Source organism: Python bivittatus, unplaced genomic scaffold (assembly GCF_059951505.1).
Source record: "Python bivittatus isolate LINGU-HERP-01145 unplaced genomic scaffold, Pbiv_v1 ctg000220_np1212, whole genome shotgun sequence".
Lineage (NCBI taxonomy): Eukaryota > Metazoa > Chordata > Lepidosauria > Squamata > Pythonidae > Python > Python bivittatus.
Window position 1 is genome coordinate 17,258,178 of NW_028277048.1, and position 17,162 is coordinate 17,275,339.

General features: G+C 42.0%; 1 protein-coding gene across 3 annotated transcripts in view; it reads left to right on the forward strand.

Moving 5' to 3' along the window:
* Window positions 1–17,162, forward strand: part of LOC103066265 (unconventional myosin-Ia-like) — a 53,962-nt gene that overhangs the window by 21,572 nt on the left and 15,228 nt on the right. For all 3 annotated transcript variants that reach the window (XM_015889220.3, XM_007421321.4, XM_025171162.2), the window contains 13 exons: window positions 229–292; window positions 711–809; window positions 1,414–1,517; window positions 2,203–2,350; window positions 3,071–3,189; window positions 4,526–4,612; window positions 9,007–9,072; window positions 11,141–11,245; window positions 12,981–13,043; window positions 13,628–13,828; window positions 15,321–15,547; window positions 15,674–15,874; window positions 16,269–16,362. In XM_015889220.3, coding sequence (XP_015744706.1) covers window positions 229–292; window positions 711–809; window positions 1,414–1,517; window positions 2,203–2,350; window positions 3,071–3,189; window positions 4,526–4,612; window positions 9,007–9,072; window positions 11,141–11,245; window positions 12,981–13,043; window positions 13,628–13,828; window positions 15,321–15,547; window positions 15,674–15,874; window positions 16,269–16,362 — 1,578 coding nt within the window. The remainder of the gene's footprint in view (window positions 1–228; window positions 293–710; window positions 810–1,413; window positions 1,518–2,202; window positions 2,351–3,070; window positions 3,190–4,525; window positions 4,613–9,006; window positions 9,073–11,140; window positions 11,246–12,980; window positions 13,044–13,627; window positions 13,829–15,320; window positions 15,548–15,673; window positions 15,875–16,268; window positions 16,363–17,162) is intronic.

The window sequence follows — 17,162 nt, forward strand, 5'->3', positions numbered from 1 at the left end:
TTTTTTATTGTTCACATCGTAATAAATAGATTAGTTTTCAAATGCTGCAAGACTCTTCTGTTTTCAGACAGCTGGCTTTAAATGCACCCATCTGCACGTCTGTGCAATACCTTGAACTAGCCAGAAGCAAAAAAGGGTGGGGAGGCCTTCACACTTTTTAGAGATTCAGGCATCACATTTGGCTCCACATGAGCAAAATGTTTCCCCTCTGTTTCTTTTCCTCCCCAGGGCAAATACATGGATATCGAGTTTGACTTCAAGGGTGATCCTCTGGGTGGTGTCATTAACAATTGTGAGTATGACCTTCCAGATCTTTTGAACAGAAGGGGGCCACCCACCTCACAGAAGCAATTCTGGGCAGCATACAAAGATTAAAACAAAAAACACAACATGAAACCCATAGCATCCAAAGCTAAAACAGTAAACCCCAATAACCCAAAGAAAATTCATCAACAACAGCAGAGCCTGCTTAACCTCCTGGCCCAGATGCCTGTATTGCAGTGATGACAGCATGAATGAATGAAGCAGGGGGAGGGAGAAGCTGCCCAGACAAGATAATGAACTTGAAAGTACCATGGTCTTCCTTGGCTGATAGGGGACATGTTCCAGTCATCCATAGGCAGAGGGAACAACCTAGCCTTAAAGTCTCCCCTTCCAACTCTAGCCAATGTGTTTTCATTTTCTCATTCTTGTCCTGCATTTATTTGCAGACCTGCTGGAGAAATCCCGAGTAGTGCATCATGTGAAGGGCGAGAGAAACTTCCACATCTTCTATCAGCTCCTATCTGGAGGCTCAGACCAGTTGCTCAGTATGTCTTTCACATTTGAGATCTTTGTGACTTAGGTGGGATTAGTCCTCATACTCCAAAAAAAAAGAAAGAAAGAAAGGGACCCAGAGGATTCTTTGAAATAAGGGGAATGCAGGAAAAATCCATTGCTGAAATTTGAAAAACCCATTTCTGGAAATGTGGAATCTTCTCAACTCATTGAGGTGTGGATGGCCAAAGATACTAAACCATTTCTTCCCAGCAGCTGGGAGGACATGGAATAGCAGGAATCAGAGCAGCATTCCTATCCAGGTGCATTGTACAGAAATCTCCATCATACTTCCCCACTAGCATGCTAACTGGCCATGGGAGTTATAGTGTAATATTAAATTATGGTAAACTGAGTTGTGCAAGTTATACTTTTGGCCAGAGATAACAGGCTATATTAAAGGCAAGATGTGGAATGTCTACTTTTGGTTGAAGGTGATTGGCACATGAGAACTGAAGAGGCATTATAGCACGTAAAAAAACCCTTGAGTTAAAGTGGTTCAGGGGTGGGGTGGGGTGGGGTGGGGTGGGGTGGGGTGGGGTGGGGTGGGGTGGGGTGGCTAAAGACTCCATCTCCACAGTTCCTTCTCTTCAACAGAGCAGCTGAAGCTAGAAAGAAACTTCAGCCTTTATAACTACCTCAGCAAGGAGGCTGCAAGCCTGCAGGGAATTGATGATGCAGCCAACTTCAAAGCTGTTCAGGTATGGGTTATATTATGCTCTGTGTGCAATGTATAATACAAAGAAACCCTAGGCATACTAATAGCTAAGTAATTATCCAAAGTTGGATTCCTGCATTGCCAAAACAGTACTACTCCCACAAAAGAGGGAGCATCAGCCAGCTTGGGTGAAATCAATGTTCTGTGGAACTGCAAAACAACTTAAAAGAGAAAATGTAGGGAGAAGTAACCCTCCATGAAACTAAACTGAACTGAACTGAACTGAACTGAACTGAACTGAACTGAACTGAACTGAACTGAACTGAACTAAAGCTTGATGGGAATTGACCATGCCCAGTGGTCAGAAAATGCTGATTGGTTGTTGCAGGGGAGAAACAGAGAAGAAGGGTAGATGGAGAATACACAATCCTTAAACAGAAGCCATCCTGCATCCTACAACATGCAATACAGTATTTTGTTGCAGGTCCCACTTTTAAAAGTTTATATCTCTGAATCCACAAACTAGTCTCAAGACCCTTTGAATTCTATGTAGCTGAGCAACCTAAATCTGTTCCCCAGATCCTTTTCATTCGGTACCCAGGCATTCCCTGAAAATACCACTGGACTTTGCTTCCTATTATGTACATGCAGCTTTGCTTAGATCCGGAGAGAAGTGAGTTGTGGACTTTCTGAGGTTCATGCTCTTCCCTGGAACTTTTTTCATGCAGGATGCCATGCGAGCCATTGGGTTCACACCCTCAGAGATGACAGAAGTGCTGGAGGTGACAGCAGTCATTCTCAAACTGGGCAACGTGCAATTTGGAGAGCAATTTCAAGCTGGTGGGGCGCAATCTTGTGTTATCCAGAGTGACAAAGGTAAGTAGGAGAAAAGGATCATTTCCAGGGCTACATAGGAACTTGATGGTATCAAATGAAAACAGCTGCTTACATGAACACCTGCCTTCTGTGTTCCGTTGTCTTCATAATCTCATTTCTGGGCACACTACACAGAGAAGCCAGGTTGTCATCATGGGTTTACCTTGAAAATAGCTTTGCAATAGGAGATGTAACATCAGTTGCCTTGTGGAAAACAGCCTGTAATGTAGAGCTGTTGGAGAGACTATATGTATTTCTCAGATCAATTGTTCCAGAAGATCTTCCACTTCTGCTCAAAGCTAATAACTACATCTCCTTCTTTAATATGGTAATATTGGACTAGGCAACACCTGCCATCAGTTTCTCCATCCTTGCCCCAGCAGTCAGTAAAGTGGAGATGAAGCCTGAGAAACTTGCAACAGTTTGCTGTTGTTACATCAGACAATGTCTGGGTTTCTGCAGTGTACTTAACCAAGTCAGCTACAGATCTAGTAGCTGCACTAACATGACACGCTAAGCTTAGTTTTAACTCCCCTTAGAAGTCATATTGCTTAGGGTACTGTGGCAAACCCGCCCCATTTTGGTGGGAAATGATCCTAACCTGATCATACCCATCACAAACCCGAGCCTCGCTCACCACTGGTTCAAACCTCCTTGCCAGTGTGTGGCTTCCTGTCTCACTATTGCATGCCCTGTTTCCTCCACATTCTACTTCTGCAGTGGTACAAGAGATCTGTCACCTGATCAAACTGGATAAAACGGTACTGGAGCAAGCTTTGTCCTCTCGAACAGTGGAAGCCCATCAGGATAAGGTGGTGACAACCCTGAATGTTTCACAAGTGAGTGTTGGGCAGGTTTGTGTTCATGAGTTCTCTGAAATGTTGCTGGTTCCGAAGCAGAGGTGTTAGTTGTGATAATTCTGTTCCATGCTGGAAAGTGTACTTGGCCTCAAGCACAGATTCATTGATCCCAGTATAAAAAAACAACAGGGTGCCAGGCATTTGAAGTTACTCAGACATTGCAAAGAGGAGGATTGTTTTGCAGGTAGCACTATCTTGATTTAGTTTTCTTCTCCAGAAGGACCATCAGACTAACAGAAATTGATTGATTACTTATTCCAGGGAATCTTTGAAAAGAGAGAACCCAGACATTTTTCATTGCTGTGTTGTTCTTGAAATATGCTTTAACTTCTTTTGTTTTAATGTGGGTCAGTGTTTTGTTTAACTGATCTTGGGAGAAATGCAGCCTGACTGATGTGAGTTTGATTTAGTGGGACAGGAACTGTTTAATTGATTAGATGCTGGACAAGCTAATTTGAAGAGCGTGAAGGAAGAAAATGGGCCAGAGACAGAGCCATGCTGAAATAGCCCTTCAGTGTGAATATGATTTCTTTGGTAGAAAGGCAACAACTGCTTCAAGTTGAACTCAGCTCCTAGTGACTACATGGACATGTCCACGTAGTTTTCTAGGCCACCCCACAGAAGTGCTTTGCCATGATCTTCTTCCAGGCTTTTTGTTTTTAATTCCCAATCTAGCCTACAGCCAGCCCCCTCCCTCTGGAACAGCTGGCCCACCCTGGTCAACATGAGCCCCATCCTGTTAACATTCTGGAAAGCAGTGAAAACTGTGCTCTTCCATAGGGCCTTTGGTGAGAAGACCCCAGTTAGATGGACAGTGGAATTAGGGGTTTTTGAGGTATTGTTTAAATCCAAATGTTCGTTATGGTTTTATAACTGTAAACAGGCTTAAATCCAGAGAGACGGCAGCATAGAATCAGATGTACAGTATAAGCAAGCAAAGAAATAATAAACAACTTGGGAACCAGTCACTTTATGTGCCTCTTCTCACTGAATGCTAGTTGTTTGTATCCATGCCATGTACAAATGTATATATTTTTTATGTTGCACCCTTTCACTTCAAATAACTCAGAGAATATTAGTTCTGTGTACTAAAAAATAGATATCAAGATTCTGCAAGTTCTGTGAGTATACAGGGGATAACTGATAGGACTAAAACAGCCTTAACTGTTGTTTAAACATGAACAGTAGGTGTGCCCAATGAATATTTAAATCTGGAATGATTCTTACCGAAGTTCTAGGGCAGGGACTAAATATTTTTCACAGTTTATTCTTTCTTAGCTTCTGAATGGCTAACCATCACTGTCTTTGCACTTAGGGTTATTATGTGCGGGATGCCCTGGCAAAGAACATTTACAATCGTCTATTTAATTGGCTTATTAACAGGATCAACAAGAGCATCAAAGTGAGTATGCCTCACCCTAGCATATTTTTAGATACCATTCATGGTAATTGAATGCCATTTTGAGATCTTTTAAGAGAGCTTTCACCAACCTGCTGTAGAGCTACCACTCCCAGAATTTCTAGCTAGTATGGTCTTTGCCTTTTAAGTCAAACTGTAATCTAACATATCTGGAGGCACTGTGTTTGAGAAGCATGGCTAGAGCAATGTATTCGTTTCCAGTCTTTGTAAAAAAAGGCAAAAGGGATATAGAAATTAAAGCTTTAACCATGGAAAATAATACAAGGGTGTTCCAGTTGTAGGGGAGTACATAGATAGCTTTAAAAAAGCATGCAACAGCTGTTATGAAAACCTCAGCTTAGCCTGGAAAGATGGGAGAGGGTGAGGAAGAAACTGAACATTGCCCTGCCTTGATTCTCTTTGGTATAAGAGGCAGGGAGGGAGAGAGAAAGATTCAAGGTTTGGTTTTTATACTGTATAACAATAGAGTTCTGGTCATTCTTGTGGACATTGTAGGAGAGCCACGTCAGTTTATGGTGCAAAAAATCAGGAGGAATTTGATAGAATCTTTTCCAACTAACAATTTTATTAAAAGCCACAAGCTTTTGTAAGTTGCAGCTCACTAGAGTAGCATCTGATGAAGTGAGCTGCAGCTCACAAAATCTTATGGCTTTTAATGAAATTTGTTAGTTGGAAAAGGTGCTACCTGATCCTTTCTGAGTGATTCTTGTGGTGTCTGTTTCCTGACCTGGGCTATCTCGAAGGGCCGACACAGTAAGACTGCCTCTTCCAGCCAGTCTTCACCAGATGGGGGAACTGCATTAAGGATCCAGTGGTTCCTAACAAGGAGAAACAGATGTTTTGCTCCCTATTGGCTGTTAATTTCACTGGGGGTCTTTGGGCAAGACGTTTTCTCTCAACCTCACCTTCTTCTTAAGCTTTGTAGAGAGGATAAAATTGGACAATAGTACTTGAATTTTTCCTGCTTTCCAGGGGAGCCTCTAATTTCAGGCTCTGGTCTTATTTTTCCTTTTTTTCTTTCTTTCTTGTGTGAGTCGCAAGAATTAAATCATCCTTCAATATTCAAATCCCTTTCACAATTGGCTAGAAATTGCATTTCAATGTAGAATGGATGCATCTAGTCTCTGAATCACTGAAGTGTAAGCATTGTGCACAGCCCACCATGCCCTGCCATTGCCACTTTAAGAATAAATAAATAAATAAATGTGGCATCCTTGGGGTTCTCTAAGCTTGGTTCTTTCCTTGCAAACATTTCGTTACCCCGCTAGGTAACATCTTCAGTGCTAAAATGGGGTTTGCTCTCTGTTTATATACTGTGGCCTGCCTTGCCCGTGCTGGTGGGGGTTTTGTTTTGCTCCTCTGGTAGTTCCTTGATTGGCATCTGTTGACTGCTTGATTGTGTGCCTGGTGGTGACCTTTGCTTATCTGGGTGATGACTGCTGGTGAGGCGATCTTCTGGTCTTTTGTCTCTTTTGAATAGTAGGTAGATGCTGTTGATCTCTATGTGTCTGTTAATTGCTGCCTTGTCTGAATACCAAGCTTCCAAGAATTCTCTTGCATTTTTGGATTTAGCTTGGTCTGAAATGCTGACAGTTTCCCAGTTAAAACTATGGTTGAGTCTGTCCATGTGTTGTGAGATTTAGGAGTTTTCATCGTGTCTTCTGACTGCTAGTTGGTGCTCGTGGATGTGCTCTGCTAGTCTTCTGCCTGTCTGTCCTACATAGTGTTTGTTACAGTCCTTACACTGTATGTTGTAGATGACTCCTGTTTTTTCTTCTTGTGCTACTGGGTCTTTTGGTTTACTTAAGATATTTTGGAGTGATTTTGTTGGATTGTATGCTACAGAGATGCCATGTGGTTGTAATAGTCTCTTGGCGGTTTCTGAGACGTTTCTGATGTATGGCATTGTGACCCTTTTTATAGCTTGTGTAGGTTGTGTTGTAGTAGGTTGAGTAGCCAGGCACTTTTTGATACAGTTGCGTGGATATCCATTTTGTTGGAAGATGTTGTATAGGTGGTCTGTTTCCTTTTTCTGCTCTTCTGGGTTGCCGCAACGCGTTTGTGCTCGCTTGGATAATGTTTTTACACAGCTCCTCTTGTGGGAGGTAGGGTTGTTACTTTGGTAATGGAGTACTTGATTGGTGTGGGTCGTCTTCCGATAAACTTGGGTTTCTAATTTACTGTTGTATACAATAAATAAATATTATATATTTTATATTTATAAAATATTTTATATTTATAAAATGTATTTATTTATTTATTCAATTTATATAGCCACCTATCTTACACATGGCTCACAAAGTTGTAAACAAAAAATAAATAAATAATAAAAACCAACAGTGACAAAAACCAGTAGAAAAAACAAATTAAAGCAATTAAAAACAACCATTAACCTTAAAATGTAAAACATAAAACATAAAATGCAGGAGAGTACCAACCAACAGCTTATGAACAATATAGCCATCTCATCAGCTCCATACCTCCATGGGATCCCCAGGCCTGATGACAGAACCATGTCTTCAGGGTCCTCCAAAAGGCTAGTAGGGTTGGGGCCAATCTAACCTCAGGGGGATGATGTTCCAGAGGCTCTCCTCCTGGGTCCCATCAGATGAAACTCCTTAACGGACAGGATCTGTAGTATTTGCCTTCTGCCGGACCTGATGGGATGGATAGACGTAGCCAGGGAGTGGTGGCCCCTCAAATAATTTGGCTCCAAGCCATGCGGGGCTTTGTAGGTCATAACCAGCACCTCGAATTTAACCTGGAAGCAAACCAGTAAACAATGCAGCTCATGGAGCAGAACTGTAACACGTGCTGACCTTGGAGCATACATGACTGCCCTCGCTGCTGCCTTTTGTACCAGTTGCAGCTTCCAGACGCTCTTCAAGGGCAGCCCTATGTAGAGCGCATTACAGTAATCCATACAGGAGGTGAGCAGGGTATGAGAGACAGAGAACAGATCCTCCTGATCCAGGAATGGGCATAACTGGCATGCAATGTGAAGTTGTACAAAGGCCCTCCTCGCCATGACTGCCATCTACTCCTTGAGCAGGAGTTGTGAGTCCAAAAGGACCCCAAAAGATTGTGCACAGGGTTTGTTTGGTGTGGTGCCATCCCATCCAGCACCAAAGTTGGCAAGTTCCTGAATCCTGAAGGGCCCAAACCCCAAAGACATTCAGTGTTGCCAGGATTGAGCTGAAGCCTGTTGTTCCAAACCCACACAGCTTCCACACACTGAGACAGGGCATCAACAGTATCACTTAATCACTAGAGGCAGAGATGTACAACTGGGAGTCATCAGCATCCTGATGGCACTTTATCCCATGGCAATGGATGACCTCACCTAATGGTTTCATGTAGATATTCAACAGGAGCGGAGAGAGTACTGAACCCTGCAAAACCCCACAAAGTAGGGGCCGAGGGCGGGATCTCTCACCCTCAATCAGCACCGACTGGAACTGGCCACAGAGGAAGGGAAAAAACCAGCAGAATACAGTGCTGCCCACCTCTAACTCCTGTAGCCAATCCAGAAGGATACCATGGTCGATGGTGTTGAAAGCTGCCAAGAGATCAAGTAGAGCAAGGATGGATGCACTACCCCCATCCTATTCCCAGCAGAAGTCATCAAAAAGTATGACCAATGCTGTTTCAGTCCCATGCCCAGGTCTGAAACCAACAAGAAGGGGTCTAAATGATCTGCTTCATCCAGGATCCTCTGAAGCTCTTGTGCAATCACCTTCTCAACAATCCTCCCTAAAAAAAGAAGGTTGGATACTGGACAAAAGTTTTTGCACTCTTGCGTATGCACGCATGTGTAAAATACAGCAGTTTGTTGTCTTTTAAAGGAAGGCATATGCATTACCATTTCAAATATCTTCCTCTACATAAGGATATGTAAAGTACCTGAAATCACATACATTACTATCTAACCCCTGTTTCCCCAGTCCTACCGTAAGGCTAAGATATATAATATTATAAAAAGCAAATACGTAAAATTACTTCAATAACATGAATGAAATGCTGATGGGTTAGTTAGAATTCATAGTAATTCTTGTCCAGCCTGGGTCCCTCCAGAGGTTGTGGCCTGAAACATCCTGTGATCCTTGCACGTTGCTCATGCTGTCAGTATATGATGGGAGCAGGAGCACATCTGAACTAGAGGGACTAGTTCTATCATGTGTGTTGCTTTGCAGTTACTTGGAGTAAAGTGGAATACAGTAATGAGATGTGGGTTTGCTTTTTTTCCCTTTCATGCTAGAACTGGTGTTCTTAATCTGTGTTCAGGATGCAAGCTACCCCAGTTAAGTGAGAAAACTGGGGATACCTTCACAACATTGGAATCTGAAATTAATCCTCACCTCCCTCCTTTTTTTTAGGTGAAAACAACTGAGCGGAAGAAAGTGATGGGTGTTCTGGATATATATGGCTTTGAGATTTTTCAGGTAAGTGTTAGATACTCCTGGAATTCTCTTCCCGAAGACATGGATTTAATAAATTACTGGGAACTGGGTTCAGAATTGACTGAGGTATTGTATGGCACCTTTTATTTCCCAAGTCTCAATAAAGCCAAATAAAAAGACTTGAGACGAGGCTTCTATAAGATAACAGATGTATTTTGATCAAGACACAGCTGGGTGACCCCAATCAACACATTCACAAGAAATGTTGATGAAATCACACCTTACAACACAAACATCAGAGACTTTATAGACATGTAAATCTGTAATCAGATAGTACATCCCCTCACACCCATACAAGGGATTTTTGGGACGGTCTGAGCAAGTGAAAGGTGGTTCTTAGGAAGGTAAACGTAAATGTAACTTTTTCTTCTGGTTACCAAGAGAATGGCATAAAAGATTTTTCTTATCTTTTCTCTGGAATGCAGGGCCCCACAACTGTTGCAAACTTGGTAAAACAAACAACTTGTACTCAGCTAATTGCTTCTTCGAAGACAATCGGGCATTCAGCAAAGAGATAAGGGGGGGGGGGGAGAAGAAGAAGAAGCCAGTGCTCTTTACAAAGCAAAAGCAAGTTAACCCTTTAGAAATAAAATAGAGTGCACTGTTACAGGTATGGTTAAACATTATGTGAAGCATATATATATACTGTATATATATAAAATATAAAATTGTGTATATATATAGAATATAAAATTGTGTATCAAAATAATGCCCTTCAGTATACTGGTGCTTTAAAGTGTGTGTGTGTGTAATTACACTGAAAAACACCACAGGGGACATCCAACCCATGCAACCTAATTTAGATCATGTTCTGACATATACGTACTTGCTATGAGGATCTTTTGATTTTAGCAATAGTGCAACCAGGTAGATTTACCCAGCAAATCACACTTACTATATACTAGCTTCTTTTGAAGTGAATCAATTTACCCTATATATTATATAAGTGCTGTGTGTATGTGCATGTGGGAGGCTAACTAGCTAGCTAGATTAGAATGTACAAAGCATTTGTAAAAGGGGCCCTTTGCAAAGTGCATTGGTGTGAGCAAAACGCCCCTCTTCAGAGCACTGAGGTAGCCTTGTCCTCCAGAAAAGTTAGTGCAGCTTCTCTTAAGACTTTTCCCACCTGTCTGCGTTCCTGTACATGCACAGGCACTACCTGGACATGAACAGAGAACTGGGTCAGTTTTCAAAGCCACATAAGTCTTTGAAAAGATGTGGCTGCTTTAACAAAGATGCATGTTTTGATAAATGTGCACCAAATTATAGCTCATTTAATGTGACCTTAAAAAGAAAAAAAAATCAAAAGTTTGACAAAATGAACCTGACACATCTGCAAAAATAGTAAGAACTGAACTTGACAGATTTACAAGAAAGAGAAACTGAGAGAAACCAACACAGACAGATCCATTCATCCGTAATCAAGAGAGGAAGCTGTTCTTTATGCCATTTTGGAACCACCAAAGAGAGAAGATTTCCAGCTGATTGTCCCTGATTCTGCAGGGCATGACCAACATTCTCTCTAAAAAAAAGTCATTAACTCCAAACTTGGTCATGTGGCAAAATATGGCTCACATGAGTCTGGGAAATGCTAATGATTTGGTTTAAAACCTGAGGCCCATTATATTTTGTTGGGAAAAACAAAGGGGGAATATGTGAGAAATTAAGGAGACACAGGTGCATCTTTGCCAAATCAGAAGAGGAATTCCCCAGAGAAAGACAATTCTCTGTGTCTTTCATAACACAGAGTATTTTGCCTGCCAATTTATCACTAGGGGAAAAAAGAAAACACATGCCTAAAGACAGTATTTGTGTGACTGAACTGATTACTAGGGTCCCTTCCATAATAAACAGTTGCAACATTAAAATGATAGCCTTAAAAAACTCTAAAACTAAAAGTACCTGACTCCTGAAGCATACATATCTGGGGCTTGTTTGTAGCTTTGGCAACACACGTAATCAGGCTTGTTGAACCAGGTAGAATAACTGTGCCATAGGACTTAGCCTGTTGCCTTTGGTTCTTGATATTTGTCTTGTCTCCTCTTCATAGGATAACAGTTTTGAACAGTTCATTATCAATTACTGCAATGAGAAGCTGCAGCAGATCTTCATCCTGCTCACATTAAAGGAGGAACAAGAGGAATACATTCGTGAGGTAGCCAGTAATTTTGTATCTGGGTCTGGTTCATTGACAGGAATATTCATATTCTGTGCAAAAAAATTGACTGGGTAATCCAAGTCCACCTTAAACTCAGGGGAAAATGGATTTTTTAAAAAAGTAATCTGGGGTTCTGATAAACTGATAAACAATAAGGGAGGAAATGGCAGATTGGCTGAATCAGTGATGCAAAATCAGGTGGTACCTCCAGGACAAATACATTCATTGCACTGTAGTCTGTCATGGAAAGCTGCTTTGGTGTACAGGTAGTCTTCATTTGGTGACTGCCTTGTTTAGTGACTGTTCCCAGCTACAACAGTGATGAAAAAGTAACTTTACGACCAATCCTTGCATTTACTTTTTAAAAATGATTTTATTAAACCTTTTTAAAAAGAAGATTAAAAACTAATACAAACTAATAAAAAGTGAGAAAGAAAAAAGAAAAAGAAATCAAAGAAAAAGCTAAAAGTGCAAGAAAGGAGAAAACGTAAAAGAAAAATAGAAAAGAAAGAAAAAAGATACAAAGCAGTGGCTTCCAATCTTTACAGCAGTTATAAGTACAATTATAAATTTATCTCTTTCTCTAAAGTTATAACATGTCTCTCTTCTTTCTATAATCTATCCTGTCTAATCATCAAACCATAAATCATAAGTTCATTTTTTTCTGTTTTCTGCAAAAAAGTCCGTAAGGGGTTTCCAGTCAGCAATAAACGTAGATATTGTCTTTTCTCTAATCAAAGAAGTCAATTTGGTCATCTCAGTAAGTTCCATCATCTTCACAACCACTCCTCCATTGGAGGTATTGCCAAGTCTTTCCATCTTTGTGTATACAACAGTCTCGCTGTATCATATACAACAGCAAAGTCCCATGACTTTTTTTCCAGCTGTTTGCCTATCAGTCCCAAAAGAAAGACCTCTGGTCTCACATGTATATTAATCTTTAAAATCCTCTGAATCAGTATACGCATCTGATTCCAAAATGTTCTAGCTTTTTTACATGTCCATCAAGCAGGACAAAATTGTATCAATCCTCGCATTTATGACTTTCACAGGTCTGTAAAGCAAAGGAAAGCTGAAATACGATCATAAGTGCAGTTGTGGTTTCACTTAGCAACTGCTTTGCCTAATTATCGAGTTGTCGGTCCCAGTTGTGGTCGCTCAATCTGGAGTACCTGTAGTGGTTAAGGCATCAGGCTAGAGACTGTGAATTCTAGACTTGGACATGAAGCCAGCTGAGTGACCTTGGGCCAGTCGCTCTCTCTCAGCCCTAGGAAGGAGGCAAGGGCAAACCACTTTTGAAAAATCTTCCCAAGAAAACTGCAGAGACTTGTCCAGGCAGTCATCAGGAGTCAAAAGCTGATGTGAAGGCGCGCGTGCGCACACACACACATAAATAGTCCATCATGAACTGGTTAGAACTTTTGTTGGTTTTGTTGACACATTCTAGCAAGATTACCCCTCTGAGTGATAATACCTTGCCTTGTGGAATACAGTTTTGTATCCTGCACTTAGAGCAAGTTTTTCAGTGACTTATGTACTATTTGTATTTATGTTGTTAAAAAGAAGAGAGAGGGATCTAGAGGCAGCCGATCAACAGGAGCTGGCCTGAAGAGTTTCTCCCTGCCACTTCTCTGTCTTGGTCAGGTGTTTAAGAGTGTTTCCAGGTACATTGTAATAAGCAATATCTAAGACTCCCTTCCACTGCTGATCTTATGTTTTTTCTCCGTCCCAGGGCATTACTTGGACCCATGTGGACTACTTTGATAACAGCATCATTTGTAACTTGATTGAAGATGTAAGTTGCTTTCAAAACAAGAGTGGGTGAAGCAGGGGCAATGCCAGTACCAGCCAAAGCCATTCTTTTCTTTAGTGCCCATAGAGTGTCCAAAGTCTTTGGAAGGTGTTATAGTGTTGGGACATGAACTGGAGAAACTTGGATTCAAATCTGTACAAATTATTGGGAATTTGATAGCTTAGACCAGTTATCCCCAACCTTGCTACCTTCCAGGTGTGTGCATTTCAACTTTCAGAAATAGTCATGCTGGTGGGGAAATCCGGATATCTAGAACATATCTAGGTTGGGGAATGCCGGCTTAGAATCTATGATAAAGTAACTTGGAAAATTGATGGGGAAAAATTTCTAGCTGTCTGTGAGTCCCTCCTCCCTCCCCAAATCTCTCCAGAGCGTCAGGAAGCCCCTATAAGCAACATGGGATGTGCTGTGGAGGGCTGCAGGGGACAGATTTTTTAAGATCACCACTGCCTTCTTTTTCTCCTTCCATGATATCTAATGTTTGGGACAATTGTTCAAGCTATACAAGGTCAGGGCTGAAAAAAATGCAGGGAGAGCAGCATTGTAACTGGCCCTTCTTTCAACAGAGCAAAGGCGGAATTCTAGCTATGTTGGACGAGGAGTGCCTTCGCCCTGGGGAAGTGAATGAAGAAACATTCCTGAACAAACTTAACCATGTCTTTGCAAAACACCAGCGCTATGAGAGCAGAGTTACCCAGAATGCCAAGCGCATCATGGATACCAGCTTGCCTATCAACTGCTTTCGAATCCAACACTATGCTGGCAAGGCAAGTGGTGTTGGGGGTCTTTTGCAGTTCTTGGAAGCAAAGAAGGAAGAGAAAAGGAAGACGACTCTGTTTGGGGCTGCAGGGCAGATGAGCCTGGTTTTCTAAGCTTGGTGATCTTAGATTTCTAGGAGTTATTTGGAGGCGTTCTCAATATTATTAGTGATGTGATCTATAGCACTCTGAAACTAGTTAAAAGAGTTCAGTAAGGGAAGTTAGACTAGTACTTTCTGCAAGGACTGAAATATGAACCGGCCTGGAATCTTTCAAGGCTAGATAATAAAATGTATGGTGTAACCCAGGAATTTAGGGTGGCTAAGAATGCATACATGTGTACATACCCTTACATACATACCCATAAAAATATTCTCTTTGGGGCTAACTAATGTTATGCAACATGCAGAAGAAGAGTAAAAAGTAGTGAACAAGTAAATTAAAGGCAGGAGAAGGGATCTGAATCAAATGGAACTAGGAGCATATGGTTATAATACTATAGGGAAGGAAACTGTTACAAATACTTTATTCTCTCTAGCTCCATTAAGAATGGGAAAGAAGAGACAGGAATTATGTGAGAGTCAGGGACAAAAGTCATGACTGGGACTTACCCAAATGAGGTCGTAAATCTGTGTCTGGCATATACTACTCAGCTTGTAAGGAGGAGGTGAAACGATGGAATGCTTTTCTGATTACAAGCTTTCTTTTTGTACCAAGAAAACCAGCATGCCAAGGAGGAAGCCATGCAAGTTTTCCCCTAATTCTTCCCAAACATACTAATTCCCCTCAAGGGGAAAATTCCTTTGTGTGGAAAAGTACTTGTGTGAGCCTGGCAATTATAATCTCTGGCCATACTGACCAAACATAGATGAAACATTCAGGGGGGTATGGACACATTTTTGCTGAACGTGCTTTGGAATCTCAGCCTGTGTGGTCAGTTTACAATTAAGCATGTCATGTGACCCTAGAAAATAGGTCCATTGACAAAATCAGGCTTCATTTAAATGTAGATAAAATGTTATATAAAATTGTCCATTGAAAACTAGATATGGCCTAGTTTATCATAGGAATAGGCAACTTTGGGGGAGCAGGAACACACTAAGAAATTTGAGAGCACATTCACAAAATGGCTGCTATGAGTGCCTTGCAAATTGGCAAAATTGCTGACATGGTGGGCCAGTCAGAAAGCTCCCATTTACCAGAAAGTAAAGTAGGTGCCTAGGATGTTCTCTGCCTCCCCTGGGGTCCTTAGTGGAGTTCCAAGGCATTGCTGCTAATAACTATGATGCTAAAGGCAGATACTTTGCTTTGCAATGTAGAGAAATATGTTGTGAGATCCCTTTGGGAAAAATGAGGAAGAGAGCTGTGGGCCTGGGCCAGAACACTTAGTATCTATCTTGTGGTCAAAATGAACCTTCCTTTCCATGTGTCTCATAAACACAATGATAGATGAAACACTGTGCCTGTTGAAGGATATGTCTAAGGCCAATCTCTCACATAGGTAACTTACAATGTGACTGGATTCATTGAGAAGAACAACGACCTGCTCTTTCGAGACCTGTCACAAGCCATGTGGAAGGCCAAGCATGTCCTATTACACAGCCTCTTCCCTGAAGGAGACCCCCAAAAAGCCTCACTCAAGCGTCCACCTACGGCTGGTTCTCAGTTCAAAGCCTCTGTGTTCACCCTCATGAAAAACCTCTATTCCAAGAATCCCAATTATATCAGGTAACGGATGCCTGTTTCCATGTGAGGAACTAAGACTAGGATTGGATTGCACTGGGAATTGTCTGAACATATTGACTGGTTTCTTCTGTCTCAACAAGGCTCTGCTCGTGTTCCCTCTGCTGCCAGGTGTATCAAGCCTAACGATAGCAAGAAGCCAGCCATATTCAAGGATGAGCTGGTCCGGGCCCAGGTGCGCTACCTTGGGCTGTTGGAGAATGTGCAGGTCCGGCGGGCTGGCTATGCCTATAGGCAGACTTATGGGCCATGTCTGGAACGGTATAAGACACTTTGCAAGGAGACCTGGCCAAGTTGGAAAGGAAATTCAAGGTAGGCCACAAAGGGTGACGTGTGTTGAAGTGGATGTTGGCAGGGACTTGTGATAACCTTCAGTGTTCAGCAGAAGGTCCATATGGTGAAACAGCCAATGGTTCGACAAAACCGAGCTAATTGGTTGGGTGGAATGTGCCTGAGAGGAGTACTGAAAAGTTGTGCTGATCAGATGGTTGCAGAGAACCTGACAGGGACATCCCATAACTACTCTAGGCATGAGTCTCTGTAAAATTGAGATGCCATCTGGGGAATTTTGTTTGTGGTGGCATAACCAATACTGCTTGATGCTTGGCATAGGAACTGTGGCCATCCAGTTGCTCTCCAGACCAGTGACCCCAGCACTTATTTGCCTGCTCAGGCAGTATCTGATCTCTTTTCCTTTTTGGTGCAGGGATGGCATTCGAACCCTCTTGAGCAGTTTGTCCATTGACCCCAAAGAACTGGCATATGGACACACCAAAATTTTCATCCGAACCCCATCCACGGTGAGCTGCTGGTTGTTGTTGTTCAGTCGTTAAGTCGTGTCCGACTCTTCGTGACCCCATGAACCATATAGCGCCAGGCCTTCCTGTCCTTCACTGCCTCCCTGAGTTTGCTCAGCTTCATGCTCATTGCTTCAGTGATGCTATCTAACCATCTCATCCTCTGCCGTCCTCTTCTCCTTTTGCCTTCAATCTTTCCCAACATCAGGGTCTTTTCCAAAGAGTGCTCTCTTCGCATTAGGTGACCAAAGTATCTGAGCTTGAGCTTCATTATCAATCCTTCCAATGATCAGTCAGAGTTGATTTCCTTTAAGATTGACTGGTTTGACCTCCTAGCAGTCCAGGGGACTCTCAAGAGTCTTCTCCAGCACCACAGTTCAAAGGCATCAATTCTTCGGTGCTCAGCCTTCTTTATGGTCCAGCTCTCACAGCCATACATTACTACTGGAAAAACCATAGCTTTGACTATGCGGATCTTTGTCGGCAAGGTGATGTCTCTGCTTTTTAATATGCTATCTAGGTTTGCCATAGCTTTCCTCCCAAGGAGCAAGCGTCTTTTAATTTCATGGCTGCAGTCTCCATCTGCGGTGATCTTGGAGCCCAAATAAATGAAGTCTGTTACTGCTTCCATTTCTACCCCTTCTATTTGCCAGGAGAGCTGCTGGTACTTCAGGACAATGGAGGGTGAATAGAGTGAGATTGCAATGCTAATTAAGAGTAAAGGCAAAAGAAGATTTTGCCTGGAGAACTAGGCTGGATATTCCCCACTATGAATTTCTAGTTGAAAGCAGGGATTTTAATGC